General features: G+C 55.0%; 1 protein-coding gene across 4 annotated transcripts in view; it reads right to left on the bottom strand.

Annotated features, from left to right (window-relative positions):
- NTNG2 (netrin G2) overlaps positions 1–15,723 on the bottom strand; it is a 71,598-nt gene that overhangs the window by 36,433 nt on the left and 19,442 nt on the right. For all 4 annotated transcript variants that reach the window (XM_055541479.1, XM_055541476.1, XM_055541478.1 and 1 more), the window contains exon 4: positions 5,614–6,257. In XM_055541479.1, coding sequence (XP_055397454.1) covers positions 5,614–6,257 — 644 coding nt within the window. The remainder of the gene's footprint in view (positions 1–5,613; positions 6,258–15,723) is intronic.

Genomic DNA, 15,723 nt, shown 5'->3' with positions numbered 1-15,723 from the left:
TTCCTGGCAAGAATACTGGAGTGGGTTGCCATTTCCTCCTCCAGGGAACCTTCCTAACCCAGGGATCAAACCTGCATCTCCTGTGTCTCCTGCATTGCAGGCAGATGCTTTACCTCTCTCTCTCTCTATATATATATATCTATATCTATATCTATCTATATCTATATCTGCGATGTGCCTTCTTTCATAACATCAGAGTATCTGGCAACAACTGGTCTCTCCTCCTCTCTCCAGCCACCTAGCCAGAGGAATCGGACACCAGGGTAAGCTCTTCAAATACATCATTTCATTCAAGTCTCACCCCTAGCTGGTGAGGTCCTTACTATATCTCCATTTTGCAGATGGGAAAACTGAGGCTCAGACAAGTTTAGGTGATCCAGCTAATCAGTGATGCAGAAGAGATTCAAATCCTGGTTGATCTAATGATGCTTTGACCTGGGGGGGTCCACATCTCCAACTCCTGGGAGTAGCTTTGTAACGATAAAGCCTCTGGGTGTCGCCCCCAAACTTACGGGATCCAGAGCTCTCAGCAGTGGGGCTGGGTGTGCCTGCCTGTCTGAAGCTGGTTGCCTGCAGGGCCGGCTGCCCTTGACCACTGTGTTGAGAGAGGAGCAGGCCTTTGTCTCTGCTTCAAGCACCACCTCATTCCTGCTCAAATCCGGATGCTGCCCCAGACGCACTCACTTAAATAAACCCAGCCACCTTCCCCGTCCACACCTGAGGTTCCCCGTGTGTAGAAGTGGAAGATCGCACCTGCCTCTCTCCCAGACCTCCAGGAATGGGAGCAGGCGGGATTCCCTCCCCCACTCTATCTCAGACCCAGAGTGGGCAGGACCTCCACGGCTGTTTGGCCTGGTCCTGCAGGGAGGGGAGGCGGGTGGCGGACAGCGGTCCCCAGGTGCTATTTGCTTCCTCCCAGCCCTGCCCTGGGGGCCGTGGTTCGTGCTCCCCCTTCCTCCCACCATCTGATTTGTACCAGTTCCTCATCCCCAGGGGCCCAGGCTTCTCCCTCTGCCGCCCTGTCCCCAGCTCAGAGCCAGGTGCCTCTGCAGGCCCACTCCTGCCTCCCCCTCCCATCCAGGTCCCCCCTTGAAGCTGGAAATAGCTGACTTGAGTGACAGGGCTAGAAGCAATCACAGTACCAAAAGACCTTTGGATTCCATAGAGATAGACTTGAGCTTGCCTGGGCACTCTTGGGTTGGATCTTGACTGTTTGGAATTCAGTTTAGCTGTGAGATCTACCTATGCCTGCTGACCTCAGCCTCCTTATCTAAAAACACAAGGTGGAGGGGAGTGCTGTCCCTGTGGGTAAGGGTCTATGGGGGTGGAGATCAGGTCCAGCTTGCTCAGAGCTCCAGCTTGTGTGGTCTTAGGGATTTACTAATCATGGGGGAATCAAATGACTATAGATTAACTAAGATACATGTGAGTCCTTAGCTCACTGCTCAACAGGAAAGGAGCCTATCACAAATAATAAATCTCAGCTATATCATTAGCACGCTATAGGGGGAGGCGCCATGGACTCTGGGTGATAAAATTCTGAGCAAATCCCAGAACAGGTTCAGTCTGAAATCCCAGCACCCGAGAGCCCTGGGTCCCTAGGAGCCTACTCAGGAACACCAGGGGCATCGTCTGGGCAGGCCATGGCCACCTCTGCCACCCCATCCTGCCTCTCTGGCTCCCTGGCACAGCTGGGCTTTCCCACCTGGAATTTGAAAAGAAGCAGCAGAGGAAGTCACGGCCCTTTGCTGAACCATCTAACCAGACCTAATTAATCGATAAGCCAAGTTGCCGCTTTCCTGCCAACCAGCCACCTGAAGAGTACTTACTTTATCTGTGAATCGATTGCGTGCTTTCGCCACCACTATGGCTAATCCCCGCTGTCCACAGAGGCTGGGTGCCAACAGGAGCTGGGAGCTGCTGGGTAGGGACCGCCCTGCCACCTTGCCAGGGTGGCATGGGCTCCAGGCAGCTCTGATCCTCATGTTACAGATGGGAAACTGAGGCCCAGACAGGGGTGCAGGGGGTGGAGCTGGAACCTAGCTCAGCTGCCCGCCTGCCCCTCCCCGGCCTTGGTCACCCAGTACCAACGCAGCCCTCTGGATTTGAATGAGGCTGAAAAGCTGAGATTCTTTTCTGCCCCTTTTGTCCCTTCCCACACATGATTTGCCCCACTTCAGCATCACAGAGTCCTTCCTAAGAGAAAAATGACCTTCACCCGCCTTGAGGTAGGAGGGGTATGGCCGGTCCTGGCTGTCAGCATCCAGCCCAGATCCTGTCAGCAGCCCAGACCTTAGGACCCTGCCCGAGCCGCCTGATAAAGTGGAAGGCAGGCCCTTGAGCAGATTCCTGAAGGTGAGGAACCCTCTGTAGCAGTCCGAGGAGGACAGAAAAAGGCCACATCCCCCAGAAAGGGTGGGGATCTGGTTCTCACCCCCAAACTGCTAAGCTGTTGAGCTGGCAGTTGGGAGGGTCTTAAGCAAACCAGACCATCATATTCCCAGGGCCGGCAGAAGTCACTGTGCTGACCACGGCCCAAAGCCTGGACATAGATTCAAGAAGCGGGAGCAAGAACTTGATCTTTGACCCCCAGCTTCCACAATAACCACCATATATCAGACGGTTTCCAGAACATTCCTGGTTTAAAACAGCCCGCCCCAAGCGAGGGCGGGTTAGGAATCACGGGTGTCCGAACCACAGGCCCCTGCACGTGCACCTGCTCACTGCCACCTGCCAGCCTTGAACTTGACCCCACCTCAAAGAATCGCTTGCCTTTGCCTTGGCCCACCTGGAATCCACACTGAGAGTCAAAGTGAAATAAAACGCAAACACAAGCTGAAAGCCAAAGCCCCACACCGCTCCTGCCCACCCCCGCTCCGCAGGCATGACCACAGTGAGGGGTTAGTACATAGGCTTCCAGCCCTCCCCTACATCCACAGTACTCCTGGGCCGGAACAGAGCTCTTTCCATCAATGTCAACCTCTGTCCAATGTTAATTAAAGTCAACAGAGAAATTATGTGTGTGGCTATATCATATATTTCACAAAACTGAGATTATACTATACATACCATGCAGCAAATGATTTTTTGCACTCATCAGTAATTGTGTACAAGGGCAGTCCGTGGAGCCTGCTGTGGAGAGATGCCCTGTTACGTTGTCCCAGCTGGACTCTGGTGCAACCCCGCCCAAACTGGCCAGTGATGTGCCCTGGCCCTAATTCTGCTCCAACACCCCTGGGTCTCAACTCGGTCCTTCCTCAGCCTGCCCCAGCTGTCTGACACCATTATTTTGACCACTATTTATTGTATTCAATACGTACTTTTTCAGCATGCGTAACATGGTAAACATGTAGTTTAAATTGTTGATGTTCAGTCGCTAAGTTGTATCTGACTCTTTGTGACTCCATGGGCTGCGGTACACCAGGCTTCCCTGTCCTTCACTATTTCCCGGAGTTTGCTCAGATTCATATCCATTGAGTCGGTGATGCCATCCAACCATCTCATCCTCTGTTGCCCACTGCTCTTGCCCTCAATCTTTCCCAGCATCAGAGTCTTTTCCAATGAGTCGGCTTACGATGTAATAAACACAGGCGCAAAGCATTTCTGAGGGTTTCATCAACGTGAACACATTTAACTCATTGCAGCCCAAGGAGAGAAGCCTGCTTGTTTTCATCCCTGTTCTACAAATGGGGAAACTGAGGCACAGAGCAGTCCTCCTGCAGAGGCTCACAGCCGGTCTACGGCAGATCCAGGCCATCAGCTAAAGCGCGCCTACTCCCAACCATCACACCAACGGTTCTCAAACATAAGTGCGTATCAGAATTCTCCAGAAAGGCTTGTTCAAACACAGATTGCCGGGCCCTGCCCTGGAGGTTACGATACAGCAGGTCTGGCGTGGGGCCTGAGAATCTGCATCTCCAGCCAGTCTCCAGGGGTGCCGACACTGCTGGCCCAGGACCCAGGCTCAGGGAGCCCTTGTTAACGCGCCGCTGCCCTTTACACGGACCCCTTGGCTATGAGCCATAGGGCCTCCCCAAGCCTGGCTCTTGAGTGCAGGGTGTTCTATCCCTGCTGTGGGATGAAGGCCTTGTTCATACTGACAAGCACATGATCTGTCGAACAAACAAAATATCTCAGTGTGGAACTGTTTGATCAACTGCAATCTAAACAGTTCCTGGGAATCAAAGGCTGCTTGTACCTCCTATGATGGTCTTTTGCCTCCCCCCAAAAGGGTCCTCAAAACATCTCCTTCTCCAAAGCTGTGAGCAAAGGAATAACTCAGCAGGTATGGACAGCTGTCCACACCCTACATGTTCCAAAGAAAAGTGTGGCCCTTGACTAGCTCCTGGGAGGTAACTTTGAGCCTTGGAATGGTCTGCTCAGTAAGAGTGTCTTGGTTTACTCGGAGCCGGGGGCCACTCCACATAGTTCACAATAAAGATGTGATTTATGGTGGGGACCTTGGGCCATGTTGTATCAACATGACCTGTGGGCCAAGGAATGAGGGGCTGTGATCAATCATATGGCCAGTCAGCCATGCCTATGCGATCAATTCCCAATAAAAACCTGGAAATCCAGGCTTGGGCAAGCTCCCCTAGCTGGGCTACTCCCCATGTGTTGTCACGCTTCGTTGCTGGGAGAATCAAGCACTGTCTGCACAGCTGCCCTGGGACAGGATGGCCGGAAGCTTGCAATGTTGTATCTCAGATCCTGCCCTGTGCCCCTTTCTCCACTGCCGATTTTTATCTACGTCCTTTAATTGTAACAAACAGCAGTTGGGAATATAACAGCTTTGCCAAGTTCAGTGAGTTCTTCTAGCAAATCACGGAGCCTGAAGGTGATCTCGTGGTCCCCCCAGGCACAAGTGCCCCTCACTGAGTTGGTGGGCAGTTACACCGTACCTCCCGAGCACCAGGCTTCACCCCGAGTCCCACCAGCTGGGCCCAGCTCTGCCCATTCTCTCCAGACTTCCCAGTCCTGTGGCCAGAGGTAGCGTGGGCTATATGGAGGGCATTTAGCGTCCGCCATTTATCTCCCTCTATGGAAAAATACAAGCAGCCCCTTTGATGTAACACCAGGTAAACATTCCAGGTGCCAAGTAATATCCCAGGTACCAGGAAACATTCCAGGAAACAGGTAACACCCCAGAAACCAGGTAACATCCTGGGCATAAGATAACGTCCCAGGAATCAAGTAATATCCTGGGTACCAGGTAATGTCTTAGGAAACAGGTAATATCCTGGGTATTAGGTAACATCCTAGGTGTCAGATAACATCCCAGAAACCAGGTAACATCTTGAGCATAAGATAATGTCCCAGGAACCAGGTAATATCTTAGGAACAAGATAATGTTCCGGGAAGCAGGTAACATCCTGGGAATCAGGTAATGTCTCAGGAACCAGACAACATCCTAGAAACCAGGTAACATCCTGGGTATCACGTAACATTCCAGGTTATCAGGTAATATCCCAGGAACCAGGTAACATCCTGGGAACCAGGTAATGTCTCAGGAACCAGACAACATCCCAGAAACCAGGTAACATCCTAGGTATCACGTAACATTCCAGGTTATGAGGTAATATCCCAGGAACCAGGTCGCCCCCAGGGCCTTACCTGCCAGTGACCTCGATGTTGGAGATGGCGTAGAAGTACTTGTAGAGGTTCTCCCGCTGCACATAGGTGCCGCCCAGCGCCGGCCGCAGCAGCCTCATGCGCAGGTCGGTGAGGGTGAAGAACTCCTTGAGGCCCTTGGCGCTCTCCAGCCGCGTGTACAGGTTGTCCATGTTGCGCAGGTCGGGGCCGGCGAAGATGGCGAAGCGGTCCCGCACCTCGAAGCGCACGTGCTTCTCCTTCTTGGAGCCGGCCCAGCGTGAGTACTCCTCCGTGCACAGCACGCGGTGCGCGCCCGACGCCGACAGGTCGCGCGCCCGCCGCGCGGGCATGCCGAAGGCCTCCATGCAGTCCTCCGCGTAGAACTGGTAGGGCTGCCACGTCCGCCCGTTGTCCAGCGACTTCTCCAGGACCATGACGGTGGGCCGGCCGTACTCGAAGGTGACAACCACGTCGTCCGTCAGCTCCACGCTCTTGTTCCACGAGAGGGTGATGTTGGCCTCCAGCGGGCTGGGGTAGCGGCTCCACGTGACGCTCTGCCAGTAGGTGGCCAGGCCCTCGTCTTCCCTGTCGAACATGAGCCGCGGCGGGTGGGCCAGGTCTGGGTTGGAGGCGTCACACTCGTTGCTGCACAGGTAGGGGTTCTCCTGCAAGTTGGGGTTGGGAGGGAAGACCAGAGTGGGCGCTGGCTCCTCTGGGTGGGTGGGGACTGGGAGCCCTGGCCCAGCCCGGCCCCTGCCCCGGTGCCCAGAGGTCTCAGAGCCTGTGCTCCAGGGTCTGGGCACCAGGAAGCCTCTCTTTTCCGAAATCCCTAAAACACATGCAGCTCTAGGGCTTTCCCAGAAAACACATCTGTTTCTACTCTAAGCACAGACAAGCAAGAAAGGCGGGAGCTAGTCACTGCTCCAGGACTGTCTATGGCTCCCCACTGCCTGGAGGATAAAGCCCTCTGTCTTTCCTGCAATGCCCTGACCTCCTCCCTCCATACCCTGGGCCACTATTCCTGGCCTCCGACCTGAGCACTCCTGTCCTCCAAGCCTCCTGTGTCTGTGCCTCTGAGCCTTTGCAGATGGTGTTCCCTGTCCTCCACATGCCCTTCCACCCTCTGTCTGCCTCCAAATTCCTGCTCACACTCTCGACTCTTGAATTGCCTCCTACACAGAGACGCCTTCCCGACCCTTCGAACAGCACGATCAGTAGCCACAGGAGGGCAGTGGAGGAAGTCAGAGTCTCCTGGAGCCGGGCACAGTGTCTCATCTCTCTCCTGTTTAGTGTCTCATTTCCGAGGTGCATGGTGTGGGAGTGTTACCTCCGTGCCCCAGATGGAGCCACCCGGGCTCTGGAAGGTGGTAGCCCTGGCCCCAGGACCCTGCGAGGAGGAACAGGGGTCTGTCTGTCACAGAAACTGGCTCCCTGTCCCCAGAGCCTCCCTGTCCACTTCACCCACAGCCCGGGCACGCTGAGTGTTGATCGGTCCCTCTCAAGGAGGTGCATCTGGTGGCAGGTCCTTTCCGGGTCCCTGGCACATGCCTGGTGGGCCCTGTGGGGGACACTGGCTGGGAAAGGCAGGGCACACCCCCCGCTTGCGTCCTCTCCTCCCCACCCCCCCCACTTCTGAAAGCTGGCAGCCCACTCCCAGGCCCAGCCGGCTCCAGCTGGGGCTCCCCTCCTCGGTAGTTCAGACCCACCCCCCCGGGCCTGGTCCACCATGTGAACTCACCCGGAGGCCTGAAAATCTAACACAGTGGTTGCCGGGGGTGGGAGAGATGAATGGGGAAGCCCAGGGTATTTTTAGGGCAGCGAAACCCTCTAGTACAATCCTGTCATGGTGGAGAAATGATCCACCTGTCCAAACCCGCAGAATGTACAACACCAAGAGTGAACCTTACCGTCGGTGTGGACTCGGGTTAATCACAACACGTCTGGTTAACAAAGGCGCCACGCTAATGTGAGCTGTTAATAATGGGGGAATTGTGTGGGGAAACGGGTCTTAGGAGCTCTCTGGACTGCCTGCTCCATTTCAGTAAACCTCAGACTGTTCTAAAAAGTAAAGTCTATTAATTAAAAGGAAAAACTGTCACTAAGAACTGCACGCGCCCCAGACCAATTGCAGCCTCTTTTGATGAATATTTCAGGTCCCTGGTTTGCTCAGAAACAAAGCGGCTTGAATCTGAGTTAAAGCCTCACATTCTCAAATGAGGCATTCGGCTCCCGGGGGTGTGGCGCCTCGTCTCCTGAGGGGCTGGGCCTGCATCACTGCGGCGACCTCAGGCCATCGGCTTTGAAGCCGTTAGTGGAGGGCCAGGTCCCAGTCCCCGCCGGGATCCTCGGTGGGCAGGCTGGCCCTGGGGTTTGCTGAGGCAGGCTCCACCAAAATAGCTCTGTCCTGGTCTCCTGGGGTGCCCTGTCCACTCCACCCGGTCAGTCCAGGAGTTTTATACCTGTAGCCACTTTCCCTCTTCTGGGTTTTTAGAGAATCATCCCCGATGTCCCTTCTCCAGGAAGCCCGCCTTGTCTGATTCATCTTTGAACTTAGTTCCCTCATCGTGGGGTTGTTAGTGTGTTTATCTGGGCCAGTGTGGTGGAGCGTCCGTATGGGGCCTGGACCTCAGTAAACACTCACCAGTGTGAAGTGAAAGTCGCTAGTCGTGGCCGGCCCTTTGCGACCCAGTGGACTATATAGTCCATGGAATTCTCCAGGCCAGAATACTGGAGTGGGTGGCCTTTCCCTTCTCCAGGGGATCTTCCCAACCCAGGGATCGAACCCAGGTCTCCCACATTGCAGGCGGATTCTTTACCAGCTGAGCCACAAGGGAAGCCCAAGGGATAGTTATTATTGTCACCCTATTAATTAGTTATTAATAGAAGATAATTAGATTAATAGTAATAGATCTCATAGTGAGTATTGAGATCTCATTGAGAGTATTCCTGTCCACCCCCAGCTGCTGTCAATCAGCCACACCTCACCGCTCCCCTTCTCCACCCCCCTGCCTCCCTTCCCTCCCCTCCCCTCCTCCCGGGGTCCCCACTGAAGACTGCTGCAGCCTGTCTGTCATCAGGAAGACAGACATGGCCGGCTCTGCCAAGGGACGAGGGCTCCAACCTGGCTGCGGGCGCTAAGCTGCCCCAACCTGCCGGGCCTGCCGGCCCCCCGCCCCCCGGCCCTGGGAAGCAGATGGTCAGAAACCAATGCATCAGCCTGTGTATTTACCAGCCCCACGCCTGCTGCGGAGCGGGCTTAATCAAGAGCGAGTACAATAAATAAATCCCAAGCCATCGCCAGCACAATTCCCTCTCCTGTCTCCCTTCTTTGTCCCACCGCCCTCCCACCCCAAGGTCTCAGAATTCCATTTAACCATTTAGGGAACGGGGGTGCCTCCTGCTGAAGGCAGCTTCGTGGCCCATGGTCTTTCCTAAGCTCATGCTCTCCTTTTCCTCCTGTTCTGCATCAAGGAGGATTCTGAGGAGCAAGCCTGAGATGCAAGCCCAAGCCCCCGACCCTGAGCATTGCAGCATCTGATGGCTGACGGCTCTGTGTGTGAGGGAGGGGCCGGCTGGAGGGCCAGCTCTTGCCAGCCTCCTAAGTCTGCATATTTCCACTCAGTTCTATGAGATCAGATTAACTAATGATGAAACAAACCATCAAGATAAACTGGCCTAATACCAGGGAGAAAGAGCCAGCGATGTTTGGGGCACACCCTTAACTTTTCAGGATAACACCGGAGCCATCCTTTGAAATTATCAAATGTAGTAGTCCTTGTTTCTTTAGACATCTCATGAGTATCCCCCGCCCCCGCACACACACACACAAATCTTACCCCTGATTGAAGGCCTTGGGATTTGTTATAGAAAAGTGTAACACACCACATTTTCTACTCAGGGGACTCATGGAGCCCCATCTCCCCCGTTAGGAACCCCTGTTCTGGGGTCAGACAGTTGGTTTTAGGGTCTGAAAGCCTTGGGCTTAATCTCAGCTCAGTCCTTTGAGACTCATCCCATATCATGTGAGATAATCTGTATGAAATGCCTAGAAAAAGTCCCCAAATGGTAGCAGTTGTTATTAAACAGTAGCTTCATGTACACGAGGTTGAGGGCTTTCTCAGCAACCTTCCCCCACCCTTCATGGGGAAGCCGGGAAGTTCGCACACGACATGGGCCACAGTGGGGACTGCAGGCTCGAAAGAGTGCGAGGATTATGACAGTCACTGTGTGCCCTCCAGGGGCCGGCGTGGGCTGGGCCCTCCACGTGCAAGCTGGCCGCATCCTCCCAGCACCCCAGGAGGTAGGTCACCTCCGTCTCCCAGACGAGAAACCGAGTAGCTGCCGGCCCCAGCATCACCCATCATCTCTGGACCCTGCAAGCATCTTAGCGAGAACATCCTGGGGAAACCGGGCTCGTCCGTCTCTACAGACACACGAAGGCAAGTCACCTGCATGGTGGGGCAGCGAGAGAGATGAAGGGCGACGGGAGGGTAGTCAGCCCGGACACCAGCACCAGATGAGAACCGGCTGGAGACCAACTTCCTGACAGACACTGAGCAGGAGTCTCCTGGACCAACCACACTACAGAGAAAAATTTCATACCAGGCTTTTCATTGAAGAGACTTTGCAACTATCTCTTAGTGCTTTTGCTTCTGTGATTTTTTTTTTTTTTTTTTTTTGTACAAAGGGTGCAGCTGGAGTCAGAGGTGAGGTTGTAAACAGCAGAGATAAGCTACCAGCAAGACATACCATCAAGGGGGAAAGCTGACTCTTAGGACAGCAGGAATGGAGGGGACCTGCTTGGAGGATGTCTGGCTACTTGGGCGCCCAAGGAGCCCATGGACGGGCCGTCACTGGAACGTAACCAAGTCTTAGGAGGAGGAATAAACAGCTTCATGCAGACTGGTCTTCCCATCCAATGTGTTGGGACTAAATCACACCGTTGCTGGATGCTGCCAAAGCTGGTTTGGGTCTTTGCAGAGCAGCGGTGGGGCAGGAAGGGCTTTGCCCTGGGTAGCTGGGAGGACGAGTACAGTGGCCTGGCCTATCACTGGCCACTTGATGGGAGTCACTCCACTGCCGTGAGCTTCAGTGGCCTCCCCACCTCCACCCCCACCACAGCCCAGAACTTGGCACTCCCTGGGGACTCAGGGAAGCTCTGTCCAGTGAAGGGAAGTCCAGTGAGGCTGAGAATGCTGACTTCAAGAGCGGCCCTGAGGATTATACCAGTACCATGTGGCGAGCACTTCGTGTGGCCAGGGCTCATGGGCAGCGGGTGTAGGGAGCGTGTCCAAGGGCAAGCCACGGCCACACTAAGCCCTGCGTGTGCTTTATCCTGGACAATGGGGTCCTTTCACAAAGGAAGGGGACTGAGCCACGTCTCAAGGTCACAGAGCTCCGCAGTGGCCAAGGTGGGACAGGAAGCCAGGGCGTCGGGCTCAGAGACAAGTCAGGAAGCGTGTCCCTCCCCCAAAAGGAAAGGCCGCTGGCGCCCCAGGCCTGCGCCTCTCCCCCGGGACTCGGGTGCCACCGGGGCATGTGGGTGGCCCCAGGGAACAGTTTAGCAGCTGACGAATTTTTTTTGAACCTGTCTGCCAGAGTTGCCGGCTGAAATCTCATCCTCAGCCCATCAACCTCAGCTGGGGCTGGAGCATCTCTGGGTGGGAGGCTGGATTTGGGCAGGGCAGGGGGAGCTGCCAGGGAGACCCCGGGGTCAGGGGGGCTGGGGCAAGGACACGGAGCATGGAGGTCCCAGAAGGGATGCTTAGGGGAGTCAGAGTAGCACAGAACAGGCAGGAGCTAAAGCGGAGGGGAGCCAACCCACGGCGGAGCTCATCCCACCCTCCCCCTTGGATGATGCTTCTAGAACTTTGGGGGTAAACTCTCTGGGGCCTGGGCGCTGACCCTTGGGGTCATGGAGTTGGGATCCCTAGCCCCGCGTGTGACCTTGGGTGGGGCCTGGCCCTGTCTGTGCCTCGGTTTCCGCGTTCACAAAACGACCGAGCTCTGACTCTGACCTCCCCAGCCCCAAGTTCCTCAGCGGGGAGGAAGGACGCGGAGGCACCCCCCACTCCCTCATCCCAGGGACAAAGCCAGGGTGCCAGGGGAATTCTCCTTAACAAATTATTTCCTATTTATTGGTAAGAAAAGTTGCAGCGGGGATAAATTATTAACAAATCGGAAACGGAGATTCTGTTGGGAGCCGGTTCTAATTCTAGCTGCCCTGAGGTCTCTAATTCTCTTCTCCCTCCCTCGGCTCCTAACTCGCCTGCCCCCAAACCCCCACCCCGCTTCTCCTTCTGTGGTTTCATTGATCCCTGTTCCGCCTCAAACTCCCCCCCACCTCATCCTCCAGGCTTCTCTCCCATCCCCTTTTTGGTTTCCTTTTCTGAGCAAAAGCCCTGGACAGCAGCAAGGTCACCCCTCCCTACTCGTGAATCAGCGGAAACTGACCCGCGTGTTATTTCAGGGCCGGAGCGGCAGCTGGCCAGGGAGGCTCCTCTTGAGGTTTCAGGTTTTGTTTCTCATTGGTGCCATTTCTTCCCAGCCTGGCTGTCACTCAGGCAGAGAAAGGCATCTTCCTGGGGCTCATCCATCCTGGCAGTGAGTCTCCAGAAGTCACAGTGATGCCTCATCCCCAGCCCAGACCCTGATCCCAGGCCAGCCATGGTGGGCATCTCCTGGTCCAAGGTCCACCTCGTACCCAGAGTCACAGGCCACCTCCTGAGCCCGGCCAGGCCTGGCCGTAACCAAGGAAAGGCATCTCAGTTCTGCAGAGATGAGCCCTCCACTCTGCTCCTGGCCCCCTTTCACTTTAACCCTGCCCTCATTTGCCTCCTTCCAGAACCTTCTGTGATTGAGACTAGACTCTGGGATGCAGGGGCCAGGTCTGGCTCACCCTTGCCACTCCCTCCCCCAGCACTGATTTGATAAATATTCCCAAACTTGGTGAGGATCCTTGACAGTTGGCTCTAAGGATGGTATGGGTTGAGTAGTTATTCAACCCGCCCTTCCTAGATCCCACTGCATGAGCTCAGAGCAGACCTCACCCAGGGAGGAGGGCCTGGTTACCGAGGGGAGTGGGAAGCGACCGAGGGGAATGGGAAGCAACCGGCCCAGGTGCTGTTTGAGCAGCTGGGCAGGAACCTGGTCTCTCAATCCTCCTCCCCTCCCCAACAGACCCAGCTAGCAAGCCTTCCTGATGACCTGAGACATCAGGCCGTCCTGGTGGACAAGCTGTCCCTGAGAGGGGCAAGGATGCAGTGTCAAACACTCCTTCCCACCACGACTGACCCAGAACGACCATCCATCAGCCGAACAGCCAGAGGGGGTTGGGTGGGGTCTTGCCAAGGTGCTGCCCTGGCTAGACAAGGGTTAATCTCTCCAGGAACTCAAAATTGTATTCCTTAAAAAAAAAGATAGACTTCACTTGGTCCTGGGCATATGTAGATTCTTCCCACGGCCAGATTTCTAGGAATGCTTGGGGTGGGAAACTATTCCAGCTGGAGTGCCTGGGGTGATCCCTCTGGACCCCCTGCAGTCACCTACTGCATCCCAGCGCCTCACTGGGTGCCGCATGACTGACCAGATCCACGTGGGCATCTCTCTCAGATGAGGGATGGCACCTCCTCATTTGCATACCCCTCACGACAGGGAACTCATTACTATAAAAAGCAGATAGGCCAATCTGGACTGCTGGCTCCTTAGAAAGTTGGGCGATATATTTTGACTCGCACTCTGCATATTTCCTTCGCTCCAGCCCCCCTGTCTTCTACGCATTTCTCCTCGTTTTCTCCAGTTATGCAGTAAACAGTTTCTAATTGATTAGAGAAAGGAGAGTGAGAGGCAGATTAGCCCAGGCCCTCCTCCTCCCCCATGCTAGGAGCGCAAACGCTTTCCCACCAGGGCCAGCGGGCGGCTCAGCCACTCCTCCCCGCCTCCTCCCCGCGCACAGACTCCACCTGTTCATCCAAGGAGCCTCCCGCCTGACAGCTGCCCGGGCCTCCCTCCGTCCTGCCAGCCCACCCCCACTCCCCATCCGAGGCTCTCGCCACCCAAACAGCCCAACGCTTTTGTCGAACGCTGTTTTAAAAAAGTAAATAAAAAGTACATCAGGAGAGAAGGAACGACAAAAGAAAGAGGGAGAAAGCAGGGACGGGGTGGGGGGAGGGTGGGAGGGTGCAGAGAGACAGAAAAGCTGCATTCAGAGAAGCTGGGTGAAGTGCATTATTGATTCAGGACTTAGAAAATGCTTAGAGCGAGGGAAAAGCGTCCTGCTCTTTAAAAGCTTGTGCAAAGCAGAAGCTAGACACCGGCAGCCTTCCCAAAGAGGGCCTGCTCTGCTGACATGAATATTTTATCACGGAGGGGGAAAAAAAGTGGCCTGGAGGATTCAGTGCCAGGTGGGGGTGGGGGGCAGGGTGGCCCCCTCCGAGGGGCCAGGCTGGGACGCCCAGGGGAGCCGCCCTCCCTTGCAGAGCCCCTCTCCGGCTCTCTGCAAGCTGCCCCTGGCTTTCCTGCTGAAGAGCCATGGGGCCCAAAAGAGGCCCAGGAATAGTGGGGACACTGGTGAAACAGGGGAGCCCGGGAGGGTCCAAGTGGGTTGAGGTTGAATGTTCACTGAGCCTGGCAGCCCCCGCCCCTAACCTTTGCCCTGTCCATCCCCTGCCCTGCCACCCCCTTGGCCTCCCCGCCCCCACTCTATCTGGAGAAACACCTCCTCCTCCCCCCAGTTTCAGCTCCTGCAACACCCCAGAGCATTCTCTCCATAAATTCCAAACCCAAGCTGGTCCAGGCATGAAGACCAAGATTCTTCGGGTGAAACTTCCTTTCCTCTAGTCTCATAATTATTTTCAAAAGGGAGACACGGAGGCACCGATAGGTTAGAAAACCTATTCAACATCCCTTTGCTGAGAAAAGGGCAGAACTGGGGTTAGAAGCTTGAAAATAATAGACTGTCGAGAGCCCGCTGTGCTACCTCCTGCTTCCCTGGTGTGGAGTCGGCCCTTGGTTTAGGGAAGATGAAATGAACTTTGTGCCACGGATGTCTTTGTCTGCAAAACGTATACAGGACTTCCCTGGTGGTCCAGTGGTTCAGAATCTGCCCGCCAATACAGGGAACGCGGGTTCGATCCCTGGTCCAGGAGGATCCCACATGCTGGGGAGCAACTAAGCCCGTGTGCCACAACTGCTGAAGCCTGAGCGCCCTAGAGCCGGTGCTCCGCAACAAGCGAAGCCCCCGCAGTGAGAAGCCTGCACTCCACGACTAGAGAGCAGCCCTCACTTCCCCAAACTAGAGAAAGATCCCGTTCAGCAACAGAGACCCAGCACAGCCTAAACAAACAAATTTAGAAAATTAAAACACAAGCAAAACTCTAACAGCTCATTTTATGATCTTATTGAGGCCAACTTCCCACCTTATTTTGGATCCTCAAGTTTCCCCTTCCTTTCTTGAACCTTACCAGCTCAGCCTGGCCCACCCGCATCCCTCTGTCCGAAGCTCCTCCCCTCCCCTCCTCTGCAGGTGTCTGCCACCCCTCCCTTCCTCCGACAACACCCTGGCCGGCCACCATGCCCTTCCCCGAGACAGGCATCTCATCAGTTTTCCTTAGCGACTTCTTTGGTTAATTACGGTGTGGACCCTCCCCTTGTGTGCTCTGTGAAGGCAGGCCGGGGCCTGTAGTGTGCAAGACGCTTAACTAAGGTTTGCAGAGTGACTCCCCCTCCCTGGGTTGCCTCTCCAGGTCCTTCGCGTTGGGAAGGTGGTGTCAGGAGCAGACGCAGCACCCAGACGGATGGGACCTGCCTGAACCAAGAGCCACAAGTGAAGACTTTCTAGATTTCTTCTTGTTGGTCTCTGAGGAGTCAAGAAGTGGCCAGGTAGAGGAAAGAGAAAGAAGTGGCTGGGTTTGCCCTATCCCCTGGCATACCTGGACAAATGTATTGCTCTATGGATGAAGCCCTTGGTGGGAATGGGATTGGCAAGGCTGAGCCAATAAGGTTTCATTCATTTACTCCTTCACTTATTCAACAACTATCTCTAATGTCTTCTGTGTGCAAGATGGCCCTCAAGAAGCAGTCATCAGAACTGGCTGTCCATCAAAATCCTTGGGAAGAGGAGGGGGATAAGAA

The sequence above is a fragment of the Bubalus kerabau genome, chromosome 11 (assembly GCF_029407905.1).
Source record: "Bubalus kerabau isolate K-KA32 ecotype Philippines breed swamp buffalo chromosome 11, PCC_UOA_SB_1v2, whole genome shotgun sequence".
In the NCBI taxonomy this organism is placed as follows: domain Eukaryota; kingdom Metazoa; phylum Chordata; class Mammalia; order Artiodactyla; family Bovidae; genus Bubalus; species Bubalus kerabau.
Note: the sequence above shows the minus strand (reverse complement) of the source record. Positions and strands in the feature narration are given on the sequence as shown.